The sequence below is a fragment of the Cebus imitator genome, unplaced genomic scaffold, assembly GCF_001604975.1.
Source record: "Cebus imitator isolate Cc_AM_T3 unplaced genomic scaffold, Cebus_imitator-1.0 Scaffold273, whole genome shotgun sequence".
NCBI classification, from domain to species: domain Eukaryota; kingdom Metazoa; phylum Chordata; class Mammalia; order Primates; family Cebidae; genus Cebus; species Cebus imitator.
This window is the reverse complement of record NW_016107588.1, coordinates 2,976,918-2,999,036: the sequence shown is the minus strand read 5'-3', so window position 1 is coordinate 2,999,036 and position 22,119 is coordinate 2,976,918. Positions and strand designations below refer to the sequence as shown.

At 44.3% G+C, this 22,119-nt stretch overlaps 1 protein-coding gene across 6 annotated transcripts in view; it reads right to left on the bottom strand.

Annotated features, from left to right (window-relative positions):
* Positions 1 to 22,119, bottom strand: part of ZNF185 (zinc finger protein 185 with LIM domain) — a 78,585-nt gene that overhangs the window by 5,657 nt on the left and 50,809 nt on the right. For 4 of the 6 annotated variants that reach the window (XM_037728629.1, XM_017500900.2, XM_037728630.1 and 1 more), the window contains 4 exons: positions 8,602 to 8,799; positions 4,647 to 4,757; positions 3,085 to 3,165; positions 1,369 to 1,440 (listed from right to left, as the gene is read on the bottom strand). In XM_037728629.1, coding sequence (XP_037584557.1) covers positions 1,369 to 1,440; positions 3,085 to 3,165; positions 4,647 to 4,757; positions 8,602 to 8,799 — 462 coding nt within the window. The remainder of the gene's footprint in view (positions 1 to 1,368; positions 1,441 to 3,084; positions 3,166 to 4,646; positions 4,758 to 8,601; positions 8,800 to 22,119) is intronic. The other 2 variants (XM_037728632.1, XM_037728633.1) reach the window with 2 other exon arrangements.

The window sequence follows — 22,119 nt, the reverse complement described above, 5'->3', positions numbered from 1 at the left end:
GGCATTACCAATCTAGATTCACTTTAGCTCTGTCACAGGACCTAGAAGTGCCATGGGCAGGTTATTTGTGGTGTGCCATCTGGCTGCTGGCCCAGGGTTCACTCGGACAGCAGTACTGCTAACGGCCCCTGCACCAGCAGCCCACCAGCTCACAGTTGTTTTTCGTGCACGTGCATGTGTGTCTGTGCATACACATGTGTGCAACTGACTGAGATTGTCCTTAGAGAGTCCCCTTCCTTTCTCCAAGCCTAGCAATGGATCGGTAATGTCCGATTCTGGATTTAGTAGTTGTGCAATGGAAAGGAGGGTCCCTAGGGTATCTGGTCTGTCACTCCACTAGAAGTGGAGGCCTCATTCCATTCACTCCGATGTAGGTGGTTAGCTCCCAGGTTTCTGACCAACCTGCCCTTCTCTCCTAAGACTTCAAATGATGTGCCTCACCGAGTCATCTGTAGTTACCCAGAACCAGCTGCTTCTTCAGCTACAGTGGAGGGGATTCCCTAGCCCCATATGCTTGCCTGCCCCTGTATGTTTGCCCTTGAGGCCCAGCAAGATTCTCTTTATCTTAACCCTCTTTCTTCTTTCGTTTTCCTCACCAGTGTAGCTTTGGCCTCTGAATGTCATCCACAGGAATTTAGATCTATCAATGAGAAGCCAGATGGCAGAGTAGAAACATCCCTAACCTGGGAGTAGTCAGGGCCCTGGGGTTGAGTCCTGGGTCTGCCATATCCACTCACCGTGGACTGAAGGCCACTTATTCTGCCAGCTCTGTTTTCTTCACAGCAGCCTGAGTGAACTCAATCTCTGAGACTCTCTTCTCCCCATTCCAAGAAATTTAACATAGGATTTATTTGTCATTAAGATGGTCTGGTGACTGTGGCATCATCTAGTGACAGCTTTCACAACTGCTGAACGAGGTGCTCTCTGCCCTTGCTTTCAATTCGGTGGCTCCATAGCATGCAGCATGATGCCAGCAGCCCACTTTTCTTCACTCTCTGCCCACTACTGTCCTGTCTTTTGTAGTTATTTTATTTTGACTTCTGGTCAGATTTGCAAGTTAATTAAGTGATGGATTAGGTTCTAATCTGAAGGGCCTTTCCTGCTGACATGAGTCCCCTGGGCTGTCAGACACCACCACTTCCCTTCTCAGTCACCCTTGGCGTCTACCCTCTGGTCAATTCAAAGGCTTTAGTTGTCACAAGTGTGACATCCCAACAAGGGAAGCACCAGCCTATGTCCTTCATCTTTCTGCAAATGTAGAGGAGGCTGCAAAGCAGAAGACAAAAGCAAACAGGCTCAGCAGGAACTCTCCCTTCCCTGTTTCTTCTCTGTAGAACTGCAAGCTCCATGCTAAAAAAGTCAACATACCTCTCAGAGTATGGAGTTCTGACGTATGGGGGCTTCTTCTCTACGTCGAATGTGTCCTCAATGCTGCTGACACTACAGGGAGTGTGATGGGGGAGAGCCAAATCACTGTCATAGTTAATTTTCTCATTAACCTTTGGCCACAAGCTGAGACATAAGTACGCTGCCAATTGTCATCCATCACTTGGTGCCATAAAGGCCCTTCTATGCCGTGGGGGGCGGGGGTGGCAAAGGAGATCTTTCACAATGAGGGAGATGATCAGGGCTGGGTGGCTAGGATTCCTGTGGTTGTATATGCCAAGGTGCCCCAACTGACCAGTGGGAAAAGAGTAAAGTTTCTTTCCCGCCTATGTTATAATGTGACAGTCACCAGGAGCCCACTCAACAGAAATCAGATACTGGGAATGAGAAGAAGGAAGGGAATGTTCTGGCATAATACCTGTGCTTAAGTTATGGGTTGAAATTAGGAGGTACAGATGGGTTCAGGGTTTCTTTTGGGGGTGACAAAGGTGTTCTAGAATTGGATAGTGATGTTTGCATAACTCTGTGAATATACCAAAACTTTGGGACTGTACACTTTAAAGGGTGAATTATAACTCAATAAGCTATAAAGAAAAACCACCCTAAGGGGCTACAGATGGTGAAACCGAAGCTCATAGAGGTTGAACATCTTGTCCAAAATGATCCAAACAGGGGGCCTGAGCTGGGGTTTGAACTTGACATCCACAGCCATGCTCATCATTCCACAGCACCAGTGAAAGCCAGCTTAGAAGCCCTAGAGGCCCGATCCTGAAATAAGGCTAGGATGCTCCTCTCTGTTACTAAAATCCTCCAGTGATGTGATGTGTCATAAGAAACATTCCGAGGGACCTCATCTCAGTGTGGTAGGTGACAATACATGGAGATGACATGGAAGTACCCCTCCACATGGCATCAGGAAGCAAGCAGATGAAGAGATGATCAGTGGAAGGGGGAGGCTGAGGTGGGTGGATTGCTTGAGGTCAGGAGTTCGAGACCAGCCTGGCCAACAAGGTGAAACTCCATTTCTACTAAAATACAAAAATTAGCTGGTCATGGTGGTGGACACCTATAATCCCAGCTACTAGGGAAGGAGGCTGAGGCAGGAGAATTGCTTGAACCCAGGAGGAGGAGGTTGCAGTGCGCTGAGATGGCACAACTGCACTCCAGCCTAGGCAGCAGAGCAAGACTCCATCTCAAAACAAAAATAATGAGAATAAATACATAAGTAAATAAAATTAAAAAGCAAAGTCACACATGTATCAGGAACTGCAGTCACATGTGCATTAAAATGAGGTAGGCTGGCATGACAGAAAAGAACATGGGGCTCAAAAGAAGAGCTCTGTGATCTGCAAGGAAATAGGATGAACTAGTTGGTCCCCAGGGCTCTGCCAGCTCTGCCAAGAGGGATGCTCTCAGCATTTGACAAAACAAAATAACAAAGACAAGCAGAACAGGATGGCAGTGAAAATGGCGTGCAGGATGAAGTCACTGTAAGGGACAACCCAAAGGTGCCCAGGTAGGCTGAACACCTGAAAATCCATCAATCCCATCAGAGGGCCATTATATCACTCACCCACTCGACCATTACCAGAAGCTACTCTGAGTCAAGCCCTGGACAAGGACCTAGGAATGTAGGGATGAGAATATGGGAGCCAGCAGCAGAAGGCCAACGTGGAAGGGTTTGGGACTCACTCTTACCTGCTATAGCGTGTAGATGCTGGCTTCCCAGAAGACACTTCACTAGCATTCACATACTCCTTCACGAAGAGAATCCCTTTGCTGTAGAAGGAGCACAGCAGAAATCAGAGGGATATAAGAAGATTCCAGGGAACCAGGCCTGGCCCACAGGAGTGGTTTGGGGCTGGGGAAGTCCCAGCCTGGTTTGAAGGAAGTGAAACAGCTCATGGGAAGGCCCAGGACAGAGGCACTGGCATTGAAGTGGACTTGGGCTACAGTCCCAGCCCATGAGCGTTGCTCGTTGTGTTTGGACTGAGATTTACAGTAAGGGGCTTCCTGCAACCAATGGCAATGTGCAGACCTCGGCACGCCATCTTCTCCCCAGGCTTCAGTCCCGTGAGCTTTCCACCCCTACTTCAGGGCTGCGTAACCTTTACCCTCTACCCACAACCAAGATATCCCCCAAGCCTTAATTCTACGGTCAGTCTTCGCCACTCAGCAGCTCCCAGAAGGCACTCAGCTACTGTGCAGTTTCCATCTCACATCTAATTTCTCCCTTCTCTCTCCTGGAGTCCAGAGACCTAGAGGGTGCCTCATCCTGGACTGGTCTCTGCAGGACAGGAAATAAGATCTGCCTCATGCTGGGCTCAGCATGGCCCCAAATTTGCACCCCCCTTTTCATGCTGCACACTCCAGCCTGCTGACCTGACGTATGCAGAGGCCGCCTTAGATATGCTCCCCACCCCCAACACACACACCTCACTGAGCAGCGTTCCTGCAGGAACATCCCTTCCTGCACCCTGGCAGGTGGCCAGGGATGCAGGTGAAGCAGTGGGCATGTGAGAGAGACAGACAAAACTCATGTTGAACTGTGAGTCCCATTACTGGAGGTGGGGCTTGGAGGGAGGTGACAGGATCATGGGGGGTCCCTAATGAATGACCAGCATCATCCCCTTGGCGGTAAGTGAGATCTCACTTGGTTAGTTCACATGAGGTCTGCTTGTTGAAAAGTCCGGTCCTCCCCTTCCTCACTCTTGCTCTTGTGCATGCTCTGGGATGTGCCTGCTCCCACTTCACCTTCCACCATGATTAGAAGTTTCCCGAGGCCTTCACCAGAAGCCAAGCAGCTGCTGCTTGTGCCATGCTTGTGCAGCCTGCCGAACTGTGAGCCAGTTAAACCTCTTTTCTTTATAAATTACCAGACTCAGGTATTCCTTTACAGCAAGACACGAATGGCTTCACACAACCGGCCTTCACGGACTTGAGCTGGCTTCCCAGGCATGTTCCACAGTGACATCAGCAAATACTCATGGATGGCACAACCCACATCCACTAGAGCACTAGGAAGTACCACTGCAGCCTCTTGCAGGGATAGGAAAAAGGAAATGTGGGAACATCTAGGCCTGCAGATGGGCATTTATACTGGGGGACTAACACTGTCCTGGGTGGCCCCTTGCCTAATGGCCTTCTGGGAATTGGGGAAGCAACATGGAACAAAAGCCAAGTCCTTTACTGCCAAGGAGGAAGTGGGTAACCCCCATGCCCAGAGAACATCTCCCAGGTTGCTAGATAGCCCTTCTTACGTGGCGGAGCTGGAGTCCAATTCACTTGGTGGGGCTGGAATATAACTGTGAGGCTGCTCAGAAGTGGCAGTGACAGTAACGGTGACCATGCAGCTTGGGGGACTTCTCACCCTGAAAGAAAGAAAACGAGGGGTGGGGTGGACATGTCAACCCTGAGAGCTGACACCTTCCAGGGCCAAACAGGCTTTTCTGAGCCTAATCCTTGAGCACTGCTCTTGAAATTTCCTCTGAAATCAACAAATGGAACTTCTCACTTTACACATCAGAAAACCCAGGGCAGGGGAGTTGAGACCTATCCCAGGTCACATGGTGGGTTGGTAGCAGGACCCCAATCTCCCTGATTGCAGCCGAGCGCCCTGGCCCCTGTGACTCACTCAGTTAGAGTGGAATCATGGGCTGCCGAGGATGTGAGAGTCAGGAGGGAGCAGAAGGGGAAGACACCGCCTCACTGTATGGGATAGTCCCTTACTAGGATCAGCTTCTTCTGCCACCCTGCAGGGGACTCTCCAGAGAACACAAGGCCAAGGGGCAGAGGACCACATGAAACTAGGCATCACTGAGGAGGAGAGTCAGATGCACCTCATTCCCAACAGAGGCAGGAAACTGACAGCTGTCGAAACTTTTCTGAGTCTCCACACTTCAGCTGTCACAGATGGCCCTTGGCCTGGAACTCAGCCTCCTAGGCAGCCCAAAAATGCTTTTCTCTGGCTAAGCCCATACTGGCTCTCACTCTGCCTGACCCCAGGCTATGAGCCTCGTTACCAAAGCTTGAGGGCATGGTGTTGGGCAGCACCACCAACCACTTGTCTGCACCTTCCGACTTCAGTCTGCCCACCCTCCAGTGGCCTGCACTGGGCTCATTCTGGCTTCCTCCAACATACCACGGTTCACATCATACTCAGATATGGCTGCCTCCATCTGTCCCAGGCTATGGGGTATTGTCCCCTTGCCAGAGAATCCAATCCCCAAGATTTCAACTCGTTGAAGAGTGGGGAAGGGAAAGAACAATCACAGTCTAGCATCTGCCTAACTCTCCTGCCTCATAGGCTCCAACTAGATCATAGGCTCACACTAGTGCTACCCACGCAGAAGCCATACAGACCAGCCTGCAGTTCCCCTGAACTTGCCGAGCTCTCACATGCCTTTGCAGACAACATCAACTTCTCTTCTGGGAAGCCCTTCCTGAGGACCTGCCCTTCTACCTAACCTCAGTGTGCCCAATCATCGTGTGCCTGTTACTGGTTCAACCTATGACAAAGCAATGTGCCACAGAGACTGGGGGAGGGGGACTGGATGGGAGAGGAGGGCCCCACGAAAGCCTGAAAAACACATAGGGGATAAAATGCAGAGCCAACGAGTGGGAAGGGGATTGATTCTAAGAGGAAGGAAGGCAAGACCTCTTACTGACTGAACAATTACCAGGTATCTGGTATCCTGTGATTCATGACAGCAGAACACTGAAGGGGACAGAAGAACTGAAGGGGCAAGGTAAAACAGAAATCCCCTGGAGCTACTTGGGAGGCTGAGGCAGGAGGATCACTTGAGGCCAAGAGTTCAAAAACAACCTGGGTAACACAGTGAAACTCTGCCACTTAAAGAAAACCCCCTGGGGATGCCCCCAGGACTGCAATGTGAGCGACAGGAGCTCTCCCAATAGCCTTCTCTCCCTCACCTACAAGTGCCTACAGGGCCCAGCTCCTGCCCCCTGCTCACACTCACCCCTACCCTCCAAGCACAGGGCTCATTGCTCAGGCCTTCCTTCCGATCTTCCTTGTCCATGGTGCATCTCCCCAGGCTCTTTGGAAGGCAGGCTCCTCCAGATGTTTCAGGTCTCAGCTGGACTGTCTCCCCCTTGATAGAAAAGCTTTCCCTAAGCATCCTTGCTATCACACTCTGCCCTAACCCCTCTCCATCAGAGCACCTGGTTTCTTTCCTTCCTGGGCTTATCACAAATGGAGGAGCAGTATGGATGCCACAGCGATGGACAGTATAGGCTCTGAGCTCTGTCTGGATTCTAATCTCGGTTAGGCTACTTCCTGGCTGCATAACTGCTGGAAAGTTACTTAACCACCATCTGCTTCAGTTTCTCCATAATAAAAGTACCTCCTTCCTAGAGTTGGTGTGAGAATTCAATGAGTGAGTCCGCATGAAGCATGGAGAACAGTGCCTGCATGTTATCAGCACACAGCAGGAGCTATCGGTTATTACGATCGTGCTTATTCGTTAGTGGACTGTGTGCTCTTTGAGGCCGGGTGGATGGGGCCTTAGCCGTCATGTTCACTGTGTACATGGCTGCTCACAGGAAGCTTTTAGTGTGCAGCATCTCCAGCTGGCGGCCCATTGTGCCTGCTTATTCTCTAACTCATGGCCACTTTGGGAAAAGATCTCTGGGGAACAAAGGGAGCTCTCAACAGACACCTACACCTTTTTTCACCATCATCAACTGCAGCTCCAGGCAGTGATAACGGAAGGGCCTCTGGCCTCACACAAAAAAGGACCAGAGTGACACTGAGGCTGACTGCTGCCATGCATCCCATCTGTTAGGTCTGACAGACCAGAGCCAGGCTGAGAATGCAGGAGGTCAGCAAACACTTGCTTTGCTGAGTTCCTTGGCAACATGAAGCTAGCACAGCCCTCCCCTCACCCTGTTCCTGGAGCCACCCTTTCAAAGCAATGGACCATGGCAGGAGAGTGAAGGCAGGGCCGGAATACTTCATTGGCAGGGACAAGATGAGGAAAGACCAGAAGCTGGTCAAGGGAATGACCTGGAACTGAGAGACAGAGAGAGGATAGAGGTCGCAGCAAGGTTAGGGGTATGGGACAATAGCCACAAAATACCAGAAATAAGGACATCTTGAGAATGCAGCCACATGTCCTGCTGGTGCAAGAGCCAATGGGTGGGTTCCTAGTTACCCAAGCTGGATGTGAGCACCACACAGTTGTCATAGAGAGGGAGAGGAAGTTCACCTGGCAGGAATGGGGAAAATGTCATCAAATCATGGCATCCTCTCTTGCCCTCTAGGTCCTGCCCATGTTGCAATGGCTGTGAAGCCCTTCCTGAGGCCACACTGTTTCCAGTCTAACAACTCCAGCTTTCCGTGGATTTTTGCAAATGAGAATTGACAGAATGTTTCAGGGTGATATAAAATCTGATACTACATTGCCTGTAAAAACATTTTAAAAACTCAGTTATTTCCAAATGTGAAAAAATGCACCACAAGTCACCTAGGATTTCAAAATTGAGAAATCTCTTACAGCCACCAAAAACGTCATAATTTGGTGTGGACCCACACTGCTCTACAGAGGCCAGAAGTCAGGAAACTACCACTTAGGGACACCTGAGCTGCTCACAGAAAAGCACAAGTGTCTGGTGCGGTCTGTTCCCTACTACTTGGCTGCTCCTTGGTTCTTGGTCTCTCTCAGAAAATGCAGAGCCCTGTTTCCTCAGGCTACTGCTGCCAACTTCTTGCAACGAGTGAGCAACCCTGGGTCAGCACTGTGGAGCTGCATTACCACCCAAATCCATGGCCATCACACTGCTGACAGCAGTGGAAATGCTCATCCAACTGGTACAGTCGTTATTTCTGGCAGTGAATCCCATCCACACCGTGGCACACTTTGCTCAGCGAGCTTCCATCTCCGTGACTGGAAAAAGCAACCATATCCCTTTTCTGACTCAGCTATCCAGGCTCCAAATGGCGACCAGACAACATGGTTCTCTGTGCACCTTCTCTGTGCCAGGTTTAGTATAACAGATTTGATGTTATGGCTCCAAGCTGAAACCCATGAATATCTAACCCTGGGATGCTGCTTTCTCTGGTTTGCTTCCCTCCTAACCACACTCACCTGCAGAGGTAGCAGGCATGCCTAGTGTGTGGGGGTTTGTCCTGGGTTGCTGCCCTGGACAAAACCACTGGCTCTAGCAGGCAGGGGTCCAGTGCAGCTCGGCTCTTACCTGCTGGTGCAGGTCTCTTGTCTGACGAGTTGCTCAGATCCGCTGGGGCTGCTCTGCCGTTCTGGGGTGCTAGGTTCTGCTGGTTGCTGAGTGCGTACAGCTGGGTCTTCTTGACCACCTCCTGGGGCTCCAGGCATGTCCTGCCAGGCCTCTCCGACCTCGGTGGCCATATTCTTCACCTCATAATCAGCCAACACACTGCGGAAGAATAAGTATCCTTATGAAGCGAGTGCCCTGAAATTAGCCCTTGTTCGCACATGGCAGGTGGGCTGGCTGTCATGTCTTGTGGACTTGTAGGGACTCATCTCCCCAAGGGTGGGGCAGACAGGAACCAAGCACAACCGCAACCCCAAGGAGCAGGCAGTCTCCTCCTCAGCAGGACCCCAGCACTGCTGCTCCTTTCTGACAAGGACAAAGTCACCCGACGATTTCAATGAAGTATTAAAAGACATAGTCTCCTGGCTGGAAACACACTGCCATTCCTGTCCTGGTTTTCCCACTGCCATCTCTCCTTTCTCCAATCCTTTCCTGCCTCCCGCCCGTCTAGGAAGACCTAAACCATCCAGCCTTCTTCACTGACTATGGTTCTCAAGAACGGGGTGCTGGCTAGACTCATCAGGGGCCCAGCAATCTAAGGAGGGGCTTCTCCCCCAAGCTACCCTGGAGGGCTCGGTAGGAGCAAAAGTAGGGGAGTGGGTACGTGTTGTTCGCCAGATTCCCAATTCGCTGTTAAGCCCACAAACAGGGGGAAGGGCCGTGAGAACACACGATTTCTCGGGTAGGGCCCATAGAAGAATGCAAGCCCATTTGTGATCCTCGAGCGCCATCTCGCGGCAGGCACCGGGACTGCGACAGAAAAAAGCCTCACCAAGGTCGCCCAAAACCACCATTTTCTTTCTTATCTCATTTCGTGGCGGGTATCGTTGGCCGAGTCCGTAGCTGCAGGAAATGGCGGTGCGCGCAGGCGCACTCACGCCGGTCGCAGGCCGACCTGTGCACGCGCAATCTCAGCGAGTGTGTGCGCATCCGCCCACTTATTGTTGTGATGGCGTGTTTTTCACAGCTGGAACCTTCTTGTCTTCTTTATTGTGAAGTAGTTATAGCTATTACTACAAAGCAATAGCATTTTCATCTTTTTTATTTTAACAGATGAAAAAGTTGATGTAAGGGTTCAATTGCCACTAGTACATGGTAGTCAAAATGGAACTTCGTTGTTCCTTCTGCTAAGCTTACAGTATCTAAACTTAGTTTAAAATCTCTCAACTTAGTTACCCCCACCTCACCCCAGCTGCTTCTCTTCCCCTTCCAGCAGCCAAACTCCTTAGAAAGAGCTGTCTACAGTCAGTGTTGTCACCTTTTTCTTCCCTTCTTACCATCAACATTCCATGGAACCTATTAATTGCTTCTCAAACATCTGCACTGAATGACCTCCCTTTCCTACCTGTCTGGGACTGACATGTGGTGTTAAGGTGCAGCCCCCACACCATGGGACTCACCACGATACCTGAATAGTCTCTCTACCCTGTTCAACCAGAAAGTCTATTGATCACAAGCTTACATGTCCTGGCAATGTCAAAGTGCTACAAAAGTATAAACATTCTCAATTTCTGTACTTGTCTAAGGTAATAACAAATTGTTGATGGGGAGTTAGGATGTTTTAATCACAGGATCACTGTGCAGATCACACACTCTAGATGTTCTTGCGGCTAAGTCCAGTTAACTGGCATAGTTGGTGACTCTCCTTCTTTTACATTTTTCTTCCACAGCAGCACACTGGTTGGCCTCCTACCTCTCTGGCCACTGCCCACTCATCTGTTTCACAAGCTCCTCCTGATCTATCTTACCTCTTAATATGGGGTGCTCTTCTTGTATGTCTTCTTTTCTCACTTTATGCATGCCTCCACAACAATATTACCCATTCCCCTGGCTTCAGTTGCACTGACATACAGAGGACTCTCAAATACCTATTTTCAGTCAAGACCTCACCCCAAAGCTCCAGTTCCATTTCTCATTGTTAAAGCAAACTAAATATGACCTGAGAAGGACTCTGTACTTCTACATTTGAGTCCTTGTAGATGAAATGTAACCTAGCTTAACAGGCAGTTAAAATTGAAAAGCTAAGTTAGTATTATGTGCCTGTAACAATAGCTAAGTCTTGGCTAATCCCAGCAGCCATACTTCAACCATTCATACACTGCTGAGTGTTCAAATTGTTCAAATAAGGCATACACCAATCTGTAACCAATCCAGCCCTTCTGTACCTCACTTCAAACTTCTGTATGTCATTTCCATTTTTTTGGTCTATAAATCTTCCATCATGTGTCTGTGCTGCAGTCTGACTCTGCTGTGATTCTGGAAGCTGCCCAATTCTCAAATCATTCATAGCTCAATTTAAAAAAGCTGGTTTTTCTTTTATCAAATGGTGTCAGAAGTATGATCCAAAGTGGAGCTTCTACTGACCCCCCCCCCCCCCGAGGAGTGCTGACTGAACACACAAGGTACCTTCAGGACCCACTTGTGTCCATTGATCTCTCAAAGCAGCTGGTGGTCATGGGTAAGCTCCCTCTCAGATTTCAGAGCTCCAAGGATTTGTGTTTTGAGCAAACTCTCCAAGTTTCTTTGAGCAAATTTCTGATCCAAACTGGGTTTGGAAATTGTGACAGAAACTGGGCTAGGTCCAGGAATGCATTTCATCTGGGAATTAACTGGCTTGGATCCAGTTAGAGGCCTCTCACATCTGACTGGATCAGAAACGAACCAGTAGTAAGCAGTAATATTGCAGGGGTTATACAATTTGGCTTTTAAAAATTCACAGAGATTGTGTTCTACCCTTTAGTTTCATTTTTGTTGCATGCCTTGGTAGGAAAAATCATTGGCTAAGTTAATCAAGAGAACTTGAGAGTAAAGCCAATATACTTAATTTCTGGAAAACTGAGTTCTTACAGCTTATACATTAGGCCCTGGAGGCAGCAAAGTCTTATAGAAATGGTGAAATCTTACGGAAGATAACTTACAGTGGAATGTTCCAAATGAATGACAACACAATGAAGTGCATTTTAAAAAAATTCTTTTGTGTTGTGGCTTGGCCCCCAGGGTGATGGTACGGATAGCCAGATCACCTGGGCCACTCAGGGAAAGGGAACCCAGAATCCTGGCATGCCAGCAAAAGGGTAAGAATTTCTTACCAGTCCAATTTCAGGCTTTTCTCTCTCTCTGTGCAAACTGGTTGTATGAATGGTAAAAATCACTGTTTATCTCCTCTGTAAAATTTTAATTAATGCAAAAAAGAAGTCTGAGACTAGTCTTAAGCTGTAGTCAATCTGGTGTATTCTGCGTTATAAATTCATTTTTCTGTGTTGAGGGGTACTTTAGGATAAAACATGGGCTTAGGCCCGCATAAGCTCACTGCTCAAGATGGCCCAGCAAGCTGGTCAGTAACAAACTTTGCTGCAGGTCCCTGAAACAAACAAAAAACTGGATGAGGTCTCCATCTTGCTTTATGTCCTTGGGAGCTTGACCTTGTAACCATGTGGCAGTACTTTCTCCTTGTCTCCAGTTTCCAGGGAACAGGAATTTTAGGGTTCATATCATAGCTAGCACTAAAAATTACCTTGAGTAATTAAAGGCCTTTGCAAGCTCAAAATTAACTACTCTAGACTCCTTCTGAGCTCAGTAGTTAAGGTTTTGTTCTTTCACATTGGCAGTGCAGGTTCGATTCCTGGCTTAGGAAGTAAGTTCTTCCTGGTTTAATATCTGCATGACCTTGTCCATTCCCTTCTTCTCCATGGACTATCTTAAATTTTCCTTTCTCTGAGCACCTGGGATGTTACCTTTGATAAAGTTCAAAAGCCAGGAATATTGGGCATGTGGCCTGGCTGAAGTCGAGTAATAAAATATTTTAAAAGGACTTTATTAAAGAGTGTGATGGTTAAAAGCCAGAATAATTAAAAGCAGATAGTCAAGCTCTAACAGCCTGGACTCCTGGAAAAACAGGAGGCACCAGAGGCCTTTTCCTGACCTTGTTCTTCCAAGGACTCCACCCTAAAGCCGATAACCAATTGAGAAACTTAAAAACTGGCAAATGAAAAATCTTAAGGCTGGGCATGATGGCTCACATCTGTAATCCCAGCACTTTGGGAGGCTGAGGTGGGTGGATCACGAGGTCAGGAGTTTGAGACCAGCCTGACCAACATGGTGAAACCCTGTCTCTACTAAAAATACAAAAATTAGCCGGTGTGGTGGCAGGCACCTGTAATCCCAGCTACTCAGGAGGCTGAAGCAGTAGAATTGCTTGAACCTGGGAGGTGAAGGTTGCAGTGAGCTGAGACTATGCCATTGCACTCCAGCCTAGGCAACAAGAGTGAGACTCTGTCTCAAAAAAAAAGAGAAATCTTACAAGTACTGTGGTAATCTTCTGTCTATCTATGTAGTTATATATGTGTTGGGTGTAATATTTATATAAAAGAGCTCTAATTAATTGGCTTAAACAAAAATAAGCACTTAGGTCAAATTTTTTTTTTTAAACTGTAGTGCCTTTTAGTTCACATACTTTAGTAATTTTGGGGAAATAAAAATAGCTTTAAAAATTACTGGCAAAATAAAAATATTTGGTCTAAATTATGCAGGTCAGATATTAGGTTTGCTAAATGCTTTAAGGTCATAAACTGCTTTGACTTTTGAAAATTGCCCAGTTTATTTTGGGTCATTAGATCCTAGATGAGGCCCTGGGACATGTGGAATTAGCCAAGCTCCCTACCTATGCAAAGAAGGTTATAAAGAAAAGAAATTTTACATAAGAAAGGATCTTGTATGGTAAATTATTGTCCTAAAGTCAAATGACTAATTGTTTAAAAAGAGGGATGTTTAGGGCAAGTCAGAAAGTCCAAGAATGTCTTAGGTGGTCTGTATAAGTCATGAAATAATTTATAAAAGGGGATTTATGCAAAAAATATTGTACAATTTAAAGGTGTTTAGGACTCCTGAATGCTTCATAAAATGTTACTATAACTCTTAACTGTACAACCTGTCTGATTTACAGTTAGGTAAGGTCTGAGAGACATGGAGTGAGAAGCTGGAAAGAGTCAGACCTTATCTGCATTTCTGTCTGGGTCCTAGGCTCCACTACGCACACAATTAAAATCCTGAACTTATCAAGGTTTTTACCAAAAGCAAAAGTCCGTAAAAGTTAACACTGTAACATGTAATTGAGACTACTGAGGAAACAGTTTTACATGCAACGTGCGTAAGAAAAGTGAAATGTGTTTTTGATAAAAGACTATAAGAAGGCATGGGAATATGGAGTTGTTCTGCCTAAAGAGTGAAAGGATTGTTTTAAATTAAATAAAGCTAAAGGTTTAAACAAGTTGTGAAAAGTTTATAAAAATTAACCTTGTAGGCCAGGCGCAGTGGCTCACATCTGTAATCCCAGCACTTTGGGAGGCCAAGGTGGATGGATCACCTGAGGTCAGGAGTTGAAGGCCAACCTGGCCAACATGGTGAAACCCCCTCTACTAAAAAAAAAAAATTAGTCAGGCATGGTGGCACACACCTGTAGTCCCAGGTACTCCAGAGGCTGAGGCAGGAGAATAGTTTGAACCCAGGAGATGGAAGTTGCAGTGAGCCAAGATTGTGCCACTGCAATCCAGCTTGAGCAACAGAGCAGGACTCCATCTCAAATAAAACAAAACAAAACAAAAAAAAAATGAACTTGTAAAAAATTCTATGTATGAAAATATTAGATTTAAATTTTTAATCTAAATTTAATCTAAATTTTTAATCTAAATCTAATATTTAGATTAAATATTTAAATCTAAATTTAAAGGGATATTTGGTTTTTCCATAAATTGAATCTTGAAATAAAAGCTCAACAGATTTTCTTAGAGCACTAATCAGCTCTTTAACAAAAATTGTAAAGGGTTATAAAAGGTTTATAACATTCTTACCTTATGGTCAAACTGATTAAGATTGAATATATTTGTCTACAAGGTTTTATTAAGAATTGAGTTTGACATCAATAATGTACTAATGTAACAGTGACATTTGGCTTATTTGGCATAAAAACCATGGGAAGCATTGTCAAAATAAAAATAATGTTTTCTTTTTTTGAGATAGTTTCACACTCGTCCAGGCTGGAGTGCAATGGCATGATCTCCGCTCACTGCAACCTCCACTTCATGGATTCAAGCAATTCCAGCCTCAGCCTCCCAAGCAGCTGGGACTACAGGTGCCTGCCATCATGTCCAGCTAATTTTTGTATTTTTAGTAGAGATGGGGTTGACCAGGCTGCTCTTGAACTCCTGACCTCAGTTGATCTGCCTTCCTCCTCTTCCCAAAGTGCTGGGATTATAGGCATGAGACACCATGCCCAGCCTATAAAAATAATGCTTAATCTTCAGGTTATATTTTTAGTGAATGATATTAATATATATTCCAAAATTATATGGGGTTTCTAAAACTCTAATATGTTTGAGTATATGCTGTCAATCATAATTAAGGTTATTATGTTAAGTGATTGTAGACCACAGAAATAACCAAATTTCCTGGTCAATTGTGTGTGTGTGTTTTTTTTAATGTAACTATTTAAAGTCATTTACACAGTTAACTGCTTAATGCTGATGCAGTTTCTCAAAACTTCACAAGCATGCAAAATCCTAGAATATGGTATGTTTTAGAAGGCCCATGAGGGCCAGGCATGGTGGCAAAGGCCTGTAATCCCAGCACTTTGGGAGGCTGAGGTGGGTGGATCACAAGAGTAAGAGATAGAGACCTTCCTGGCCAATATGGTGAAACCCTGTCTCTACTAAAAATACAAAAATTAGCTGGGCGTGGTGTCACGTGCCTGTAGTCCCAGCTACTCAGGAGGTTGAGGCAGGAGAATTGCTTGAACCTAGGAGGTGGAGGTTGCAGTGAGCTGAGATCATGCCACTGCACTCCAGCCTGGGCGACAGAGTGGGACTCCATCTCAAAAAAAAAAAGTTTCATGAAAGGATGGAAAGAACCCTGAAAAGCAGTCTTGAATACAGGTTTAAAATCATATCATGGGTAAGAATTCCTCATGAATTACCCAATTCCAAGAATTGAACTGGGTAAGAATTCCTGAAACTTTAACAAAAAGACTGATGATTGGTTTATACAACTGCTAACCCAAGTAGAACAAAAATTAATTAAATACCAAGAAAATGCTTTACCAGGCTGTCATGCTAAATCAGCCAATACTAAAATTGTTTAGATATACAATTTGAATGAACTCCATGGTCTAAGTCAAATTACCTATGACAATCCATCAATTATCAGTACTATTCACCTAAATTGGAGAAACAACTGGTATTCCAGAAGGACGTAAGTTCAGTGTTAAGCATGAACTCATGGAGAACTAGGACGGCTGCCTTGTCCTTCCTGGTTCCTTAAAGCTTTTGTTATTAAAGGTTCTGCATTCCATGACTCATCATGGAAAAGATAAAATAATCCAAAGTGAACATATTGGTGTGGTGACTTATAAATTGTGGAAATAGTTTAAAACCAATGTTTAGTTCAATATTCCTGGGAAAACAATCAAAGCTTCACATACATTTGCCTACCTTATGGCCCATTTAAACATTTATAAAGGGATTTCATTCAATTGTCATTTTCGATGCATGTTTTATGGTTGTATAAAAGCTCTCCCATGCAAGAGGGTTGATGTTGTAATGGTAGATTATTATGCTACAGAGTATTTTCACCAGGTAAAGAAAGCTTTTTATGGTTCACTGAGGACAACCCCTTCACAATCTAGAACCCAAAGACTGGATCTTCTAAAAACATCAGAAAAAGACTGTCCTTGCAATCCACATTGCAGCAAAACTTTGGAACCTTGAACTTTGGGTTCATAATTCCACAACTGAGAAGGGTCCCTCCACATTCTTGGAACCGTACACCCACTGGAACCCTTAAGGTAAAACTAACCAGGGGAGTCTCTCTCCAGAAGAAAATGGCATCCTTAATGTGAACAGCTTTTCCCAAGATCATGGATCAAGGCTTTTCTATCATGAGACTCTTATCTTGGAATATTTTTTCTTGCTTATGCCTCTATAAACAATAGAAGTGGAAAAGGGGTTTGTTATGTGCGCTTACGGGGTACACTTTTATTTATAAAGGAGTTTGCAGCCAGCTTTATGCGTGGCTAAACTTACACTTTAATAGCTAAAAGATGAAGGCCCGATGTAGGTGAAAAACTTTAATGGTACATACCTTGCCTTATAATCAGTTAGAAACAGAACATTGGTTCACTCCTCTTAACCCACATCATGTGTTAAATAAAACATTGCCAGGAGGCCTTCACTCTTCTGGAAGGACATCATTTGTTAGGTCCTTTTTCCATGGTTTAGAATGAAAGGGGCCATAATTAGAAATTTATCTCTCGTGATGGGCTGTATACCAGATTCTGCTATAAAGACTATGGTTACACAACAGACTTAAATTCTCTTGTGAAAGTTATGCTAAATAATAGAATTAGCTAAACAGAAAAGTACCTGAGCAGCTGCTGGGACTTGTGGCCTATGGAAAAATACATCAAATGCAGATTACAGAAATTCAGTTGTAGGGGATTAATGAAAAGACCACTTAGTCAAGCGAGCAAACTTTTCATCTAGTTCATTCTTTAGTATATTTAATCTTAGGTGGTTTGGTTTATGAGGACTTTGTGTAAGGAGCATACAACAAACTCTAGGTAGTATCCTATCAATAGTCATAATAGTCTCCTTGGTGCAGTATTCTCTTAAAGGTTTTAAATGTTTGCATGCTGCCATCTCTAAAATGTCAAATGGTGTCTCTTCAACTGGAATAACGGAACTGAATGAAATGTGCAATTATGAGGATACCATAACCTATGAATGACACACTGAGACTGGAAACCCAAAATGATGATAACTAAAGTGGTGCTAAAGCCCTAAGTTTTGGTCACACTCTCACCTAAGTGAGAACCTGGCCAAAAAGGGGGAATTTTTTAAACAAAATTATGGCATGCCATTGTTTTGAACTGAGCTCATGCACTAGGCCCTAACAGACCAAACCAAACAAAACAGAGTCACTCATGCTAAATGTAACATAATCAAACTAAGACTTAAAAAAAAAAAAAAGAAAAACAGTTCCTAAAACAGACCAGGTTTTGATTTTCTCCCATAAAGAGAACATTCTAGCATAAAGAGGTACCCTCTACTCAGTCCTTGTTCTCTCCTTATACAACCCACTGTCCTCCTGTTTCCCAGTGGGTTTCAAGACCATGTAAGTATATTTACAATGTTAATAGTGATACCAATAACTAAGGTTTTGGTCAATCTCTCAAAATTGAGAAAATGACCGAAAGGGAGGAATTGTTAAAGCAAACTAAATATGGCCTGAGAACGACTCCATACTTCTATATTTGAGTCTTTGTAGATAAACTGCAACCTAGTGGCAGACAAAATTGAAAACCTAACTGAGGAGTGTGTACCTGTAACAATAGCTAAGTCTTGGTCAATCCCAGTGGCCATACTTCAACCATTCATACACTGATGAGTGTTCAAACTGTGTTCAAATAAGGCATATGCCCAAGCTGTAACCAATCCAGCTGTTCTGTACCTCACTTCCAATTTGAGTACGTCATTCCCCTTTGTTCAGTACGTATTTCCACCATGTGGCTACACTGGAGTCTCTGTGAAGCTGCTGTGGTTCTTGGGGCTGCCCTATTCACAAATAGTTCATTGCCCAGTGAAACTCCTTAAATTTAATTTGGCTGAAGTTTTTCTTTTATCATCATGCATCTGCCTCCTGCACCTCACCTCTTACATGTCTCATAGGTATCACACTTAACATGCCCCCAAACATTTCTTCCACCTCCCTGGTTGAGAGTCTGAGCCAATGATGTGATAACACTTTTTTCTGAGATGAAGAACACAGTGGGGAGATGCATAATTACTACATTAGTTAATTTGTTTTATTTGGCTGTTTTTGGTGAGAAGGTGTGTTGGTAAAGATGGTTTGGGACATGCTGAGTTTTGGAAGGTGGCAGAAGTCCATAAAGCTATCTCGTGGAACTACACATAGGAGACCCTGCTGCTCCTACCATCTATGTTTCCCCTTGTTTCTCAAGAGTCTTGAGCCAGAAACCCAGAATGGGTTATTGCCTGGAGGATGACCAAGTGTTCACAGTTGTCTGCTTTTTACCCTCTCCTTTGCCTTGACAGAATGTTAGGCAGGTTTCTCTCCTCCCCACAGGTCCTGAACTTTGCTTGCTCCCGGTTAATTAAGTGTTAAAATGCAGAATATGTCCCACTTAGCAGCTTACCCTGAGAATTACCTGACCACGGGAAAACACATTTCTGGTCAAATCATGCCAAATAGGTTCCCCTTTGCTTGCCCACTGTCCTTTGAAAGTAGGTCCTAGCTCTACTTACTACTCCCTACCAAAGAAAAAAAAAAAGCCTTTTTTTTTTTTTTTGGCTTTTTTTCCTGTATTATTTTGTGATGTTTGCAAGTCCTGAGGTTGCAGCATCGTTCCTATTGCAATGGTCTTTTTAAATAAAGTCTTGACTGGGTGCAGTGGCTCACACCTATATTCCCAGCACTTTGGGAGGCCGAGGCAGGTGAATCACTTGAAGTCAGGGGTTCGAGACCAGCCTTGCCAACATAGTGAAACCCCATCTCTACTAAAAATACAAAAATTAGCCAGGCGTGGTGGTGCACGTCTGTAATTCCAGCTATTCAGGAGGCTGAGGCAGGAGAATTGCTTGATCTTGGGAGTTGGACGTTGCGGTGAGCCTGGATAGCACCTGCACTCCAGCCTGGGTGACAGAGTGAGACTGCCTCAAAAATAAAATAAAATAATAAATAAATAAAGTCTCTCCTTATCTGAATCCATGTTTTTTTGTGTTCTTGTGACAGGGTCTCACTCTGTCACCCAGTCTGGAGTGCAGTGGCACAATAATAGTTCACTGCAGCCTCAAACTCCTGGGCTCAAGCAATCCTCCACTTCAGCCTCCCTGGTAGCTGGGACTATAGGCACACACCCCCACGCCTGGGTAATTTTTAAAATTTTTGTAGATATAGGGGTCTCGCTACGTTACCCAGGCTGGTCTCAAACTCTTGGGCTCAAGCGATCTTCCTGCCTCAGTTTCTCAAGTGCTGGGATTACAGGTGTGAGCCATCACGCCCTGCCCAGAGTTGGTATTTGTTTTTATTGGACACTTTTTATGGTCCTGTGATTTGGTTACTTTGATCCTGTTAAATGAGCTCTTCCCAGTTCTTTTTTAGGTGAGCAAGAATCTTCCCAGACAGAAGTCTTCCCAGCTCTTTTGAGTGTGGATTTCACCCCTGACTCTGTTGAGCAGAACTCTTCCTGGCTCTTTTCCATTTGAGCCAGAATCTTCCTGGATAGAAGTTTTCTAGGTTCCTTTTGCGTGGAGATTTACTCCCTGACTCTTGAGTGGGACATTTCTGGCTCCTTTTTGAGGCCTCATTAATTCTCTTGTTGCCTGGTGTAGAGATTGCACAGGGAAAGCTTCAGCTCCTCAATGAAGACTGAAGAGAAACTTTGGCTCCCAGATGAGAACTGTGTGCAGAACTTTCTAATGAGACTGTCCAGCCTGGCTCCTTTCTCCTCTATTTGATCTGCCTCTTCCCACGGTAACTCTCAATCTACTGGGTTCCCTTCCTCCTCCTCCTCCTTCCTTGCTGACTACATGCTCTGCCCCTATGGCACTCATTCTGTCCAGTATTTCCGAAGCTGGAAAAAAAGGTAATCACAAAGGGTAATTTGGAATGTCAATGACTTCACTGGGGAAGTTGGGGCCTCCCCAAACCTGCTCATCTAAGATTCTCCCTTCCCATCTTCCCACCACATTCCTCCTCCCTCCTTTTCACCACCTTGGGCCTTTCTTTCAGCTCCCTGAATCTTTTCATCTGTCCCTTTCAATGCCTCTACCTCCTACATACCCCTATCTACTCTTCACCAGGCTTTCCCCTTCCCACTCAGGCTGCTCAACTGCCTATAGCTTCAGGCCCCTACCCCCATTAAGGGCTCTCCATTAGATCTCTATTTGTGTCTGTCTGCATGTTTAGTATACCTGTATGTTTAGTATTTCAGTACCTCCAGATGGTATTACCAAATTAATTAACGAAATCTCCTCTATTCTATTTGACTTAGAGATAAATATCTACGTAAATTAAATAATTATAAAACACTCGTAAATTAAGGAAACAAATTCTAATACTTTCAATGTAAACAACAAAAAAGTATTCTCATAAAAACGAACCCAAATGCTTTTAAAATTCAGGTTCACTGAACTTACGTAAAATTTGGCAAACAAGACTATTTTAATATTGTTAGTTTAATAGACAGCTATGTGACTTGAGTTGTCAGCATTACATATAATACAATAGAATACAAGCATTTATTTTTACTCTACTTGAGTATAGTCCTCCTAAACTTAAACAGGTTTACATGTTGAATAAGTTCGTGTTATATCTACTACATGTTCAAGATTATAAAAATTTAAATTTGCTTTTTACCAAACTGAGTCATTATTCTGGCAAACTTTATTTCAATAGTAATTATGTTTTATAATGTGTCAGCTTAAAGGCAGTTTCTAAAATCTTTTTGGTAACTTAAAACCTTATACTTATGCTGAATTAAATTAACTGAATTCATTAAATACCTAGATCATTTATAAAGAAGATAAAATACATAGTCACTAGACCTAATTTTAAGTTTGTATACTTTTTGCTTCTTTTTTTATGGTACAGTGTGACTGTATTTGGATCTGTTAAATGTGTTCATTTGTCCACATTGCAAAATTGTACTATAAAAAGTATATAACTATAAAAAGTTATAGGATGTATATTCATAAGCTTTACTAGTCTGCTACAAAATGCTGGTATATGATATTTCAAAATTACCTATCTCCTGTTTTCTCTATAAAACAGAAGTTATTAATGGTTAAAACTATAATAAGTAAATAAGTATCTATCTCTCTCTATATATAAATGAGACTACTAAAAGTAATAATGGCAAAGGAAAACAACTTTGTATGCAAGGTATGCAAATATGCTTTTATTAAGGAAAAAAAGAATAGCTTTGTCCTAAATTAAAATGACAAATAATTTTAAAAGCTGTAAGTCAAAATGTAAACATATGTCTTTGAAATTAGAAAATGTTCACAGAAAAGGAATTTTATTTGTCATGGTTAAAACTGCCTAATATTTATTCAGTGTATTTATAAGATTTTCAAAAAAGAACTAATATCAAATATTATACTTGTATAAAAATTAAAATGTTGATTTCTCTGTTAAAATAACAAAGTTTTCTTAGGCTGGGCACAGTGGCTTATGCTTGTAATCCCAGCACTTTGGGAAGCTGAGGTGAGCAGACGACCTGAGGTCAGGAGTTCGAGAGGTCAGCCTGGACAAAATGGTGAAACCCTGTCTCTATCAAAAATACAAATATTAGCTGGGAGTGGTGGCATGGACCTTCCTGTAGCCTCCCAGGTACTCAGGAGGCTGAGGCAG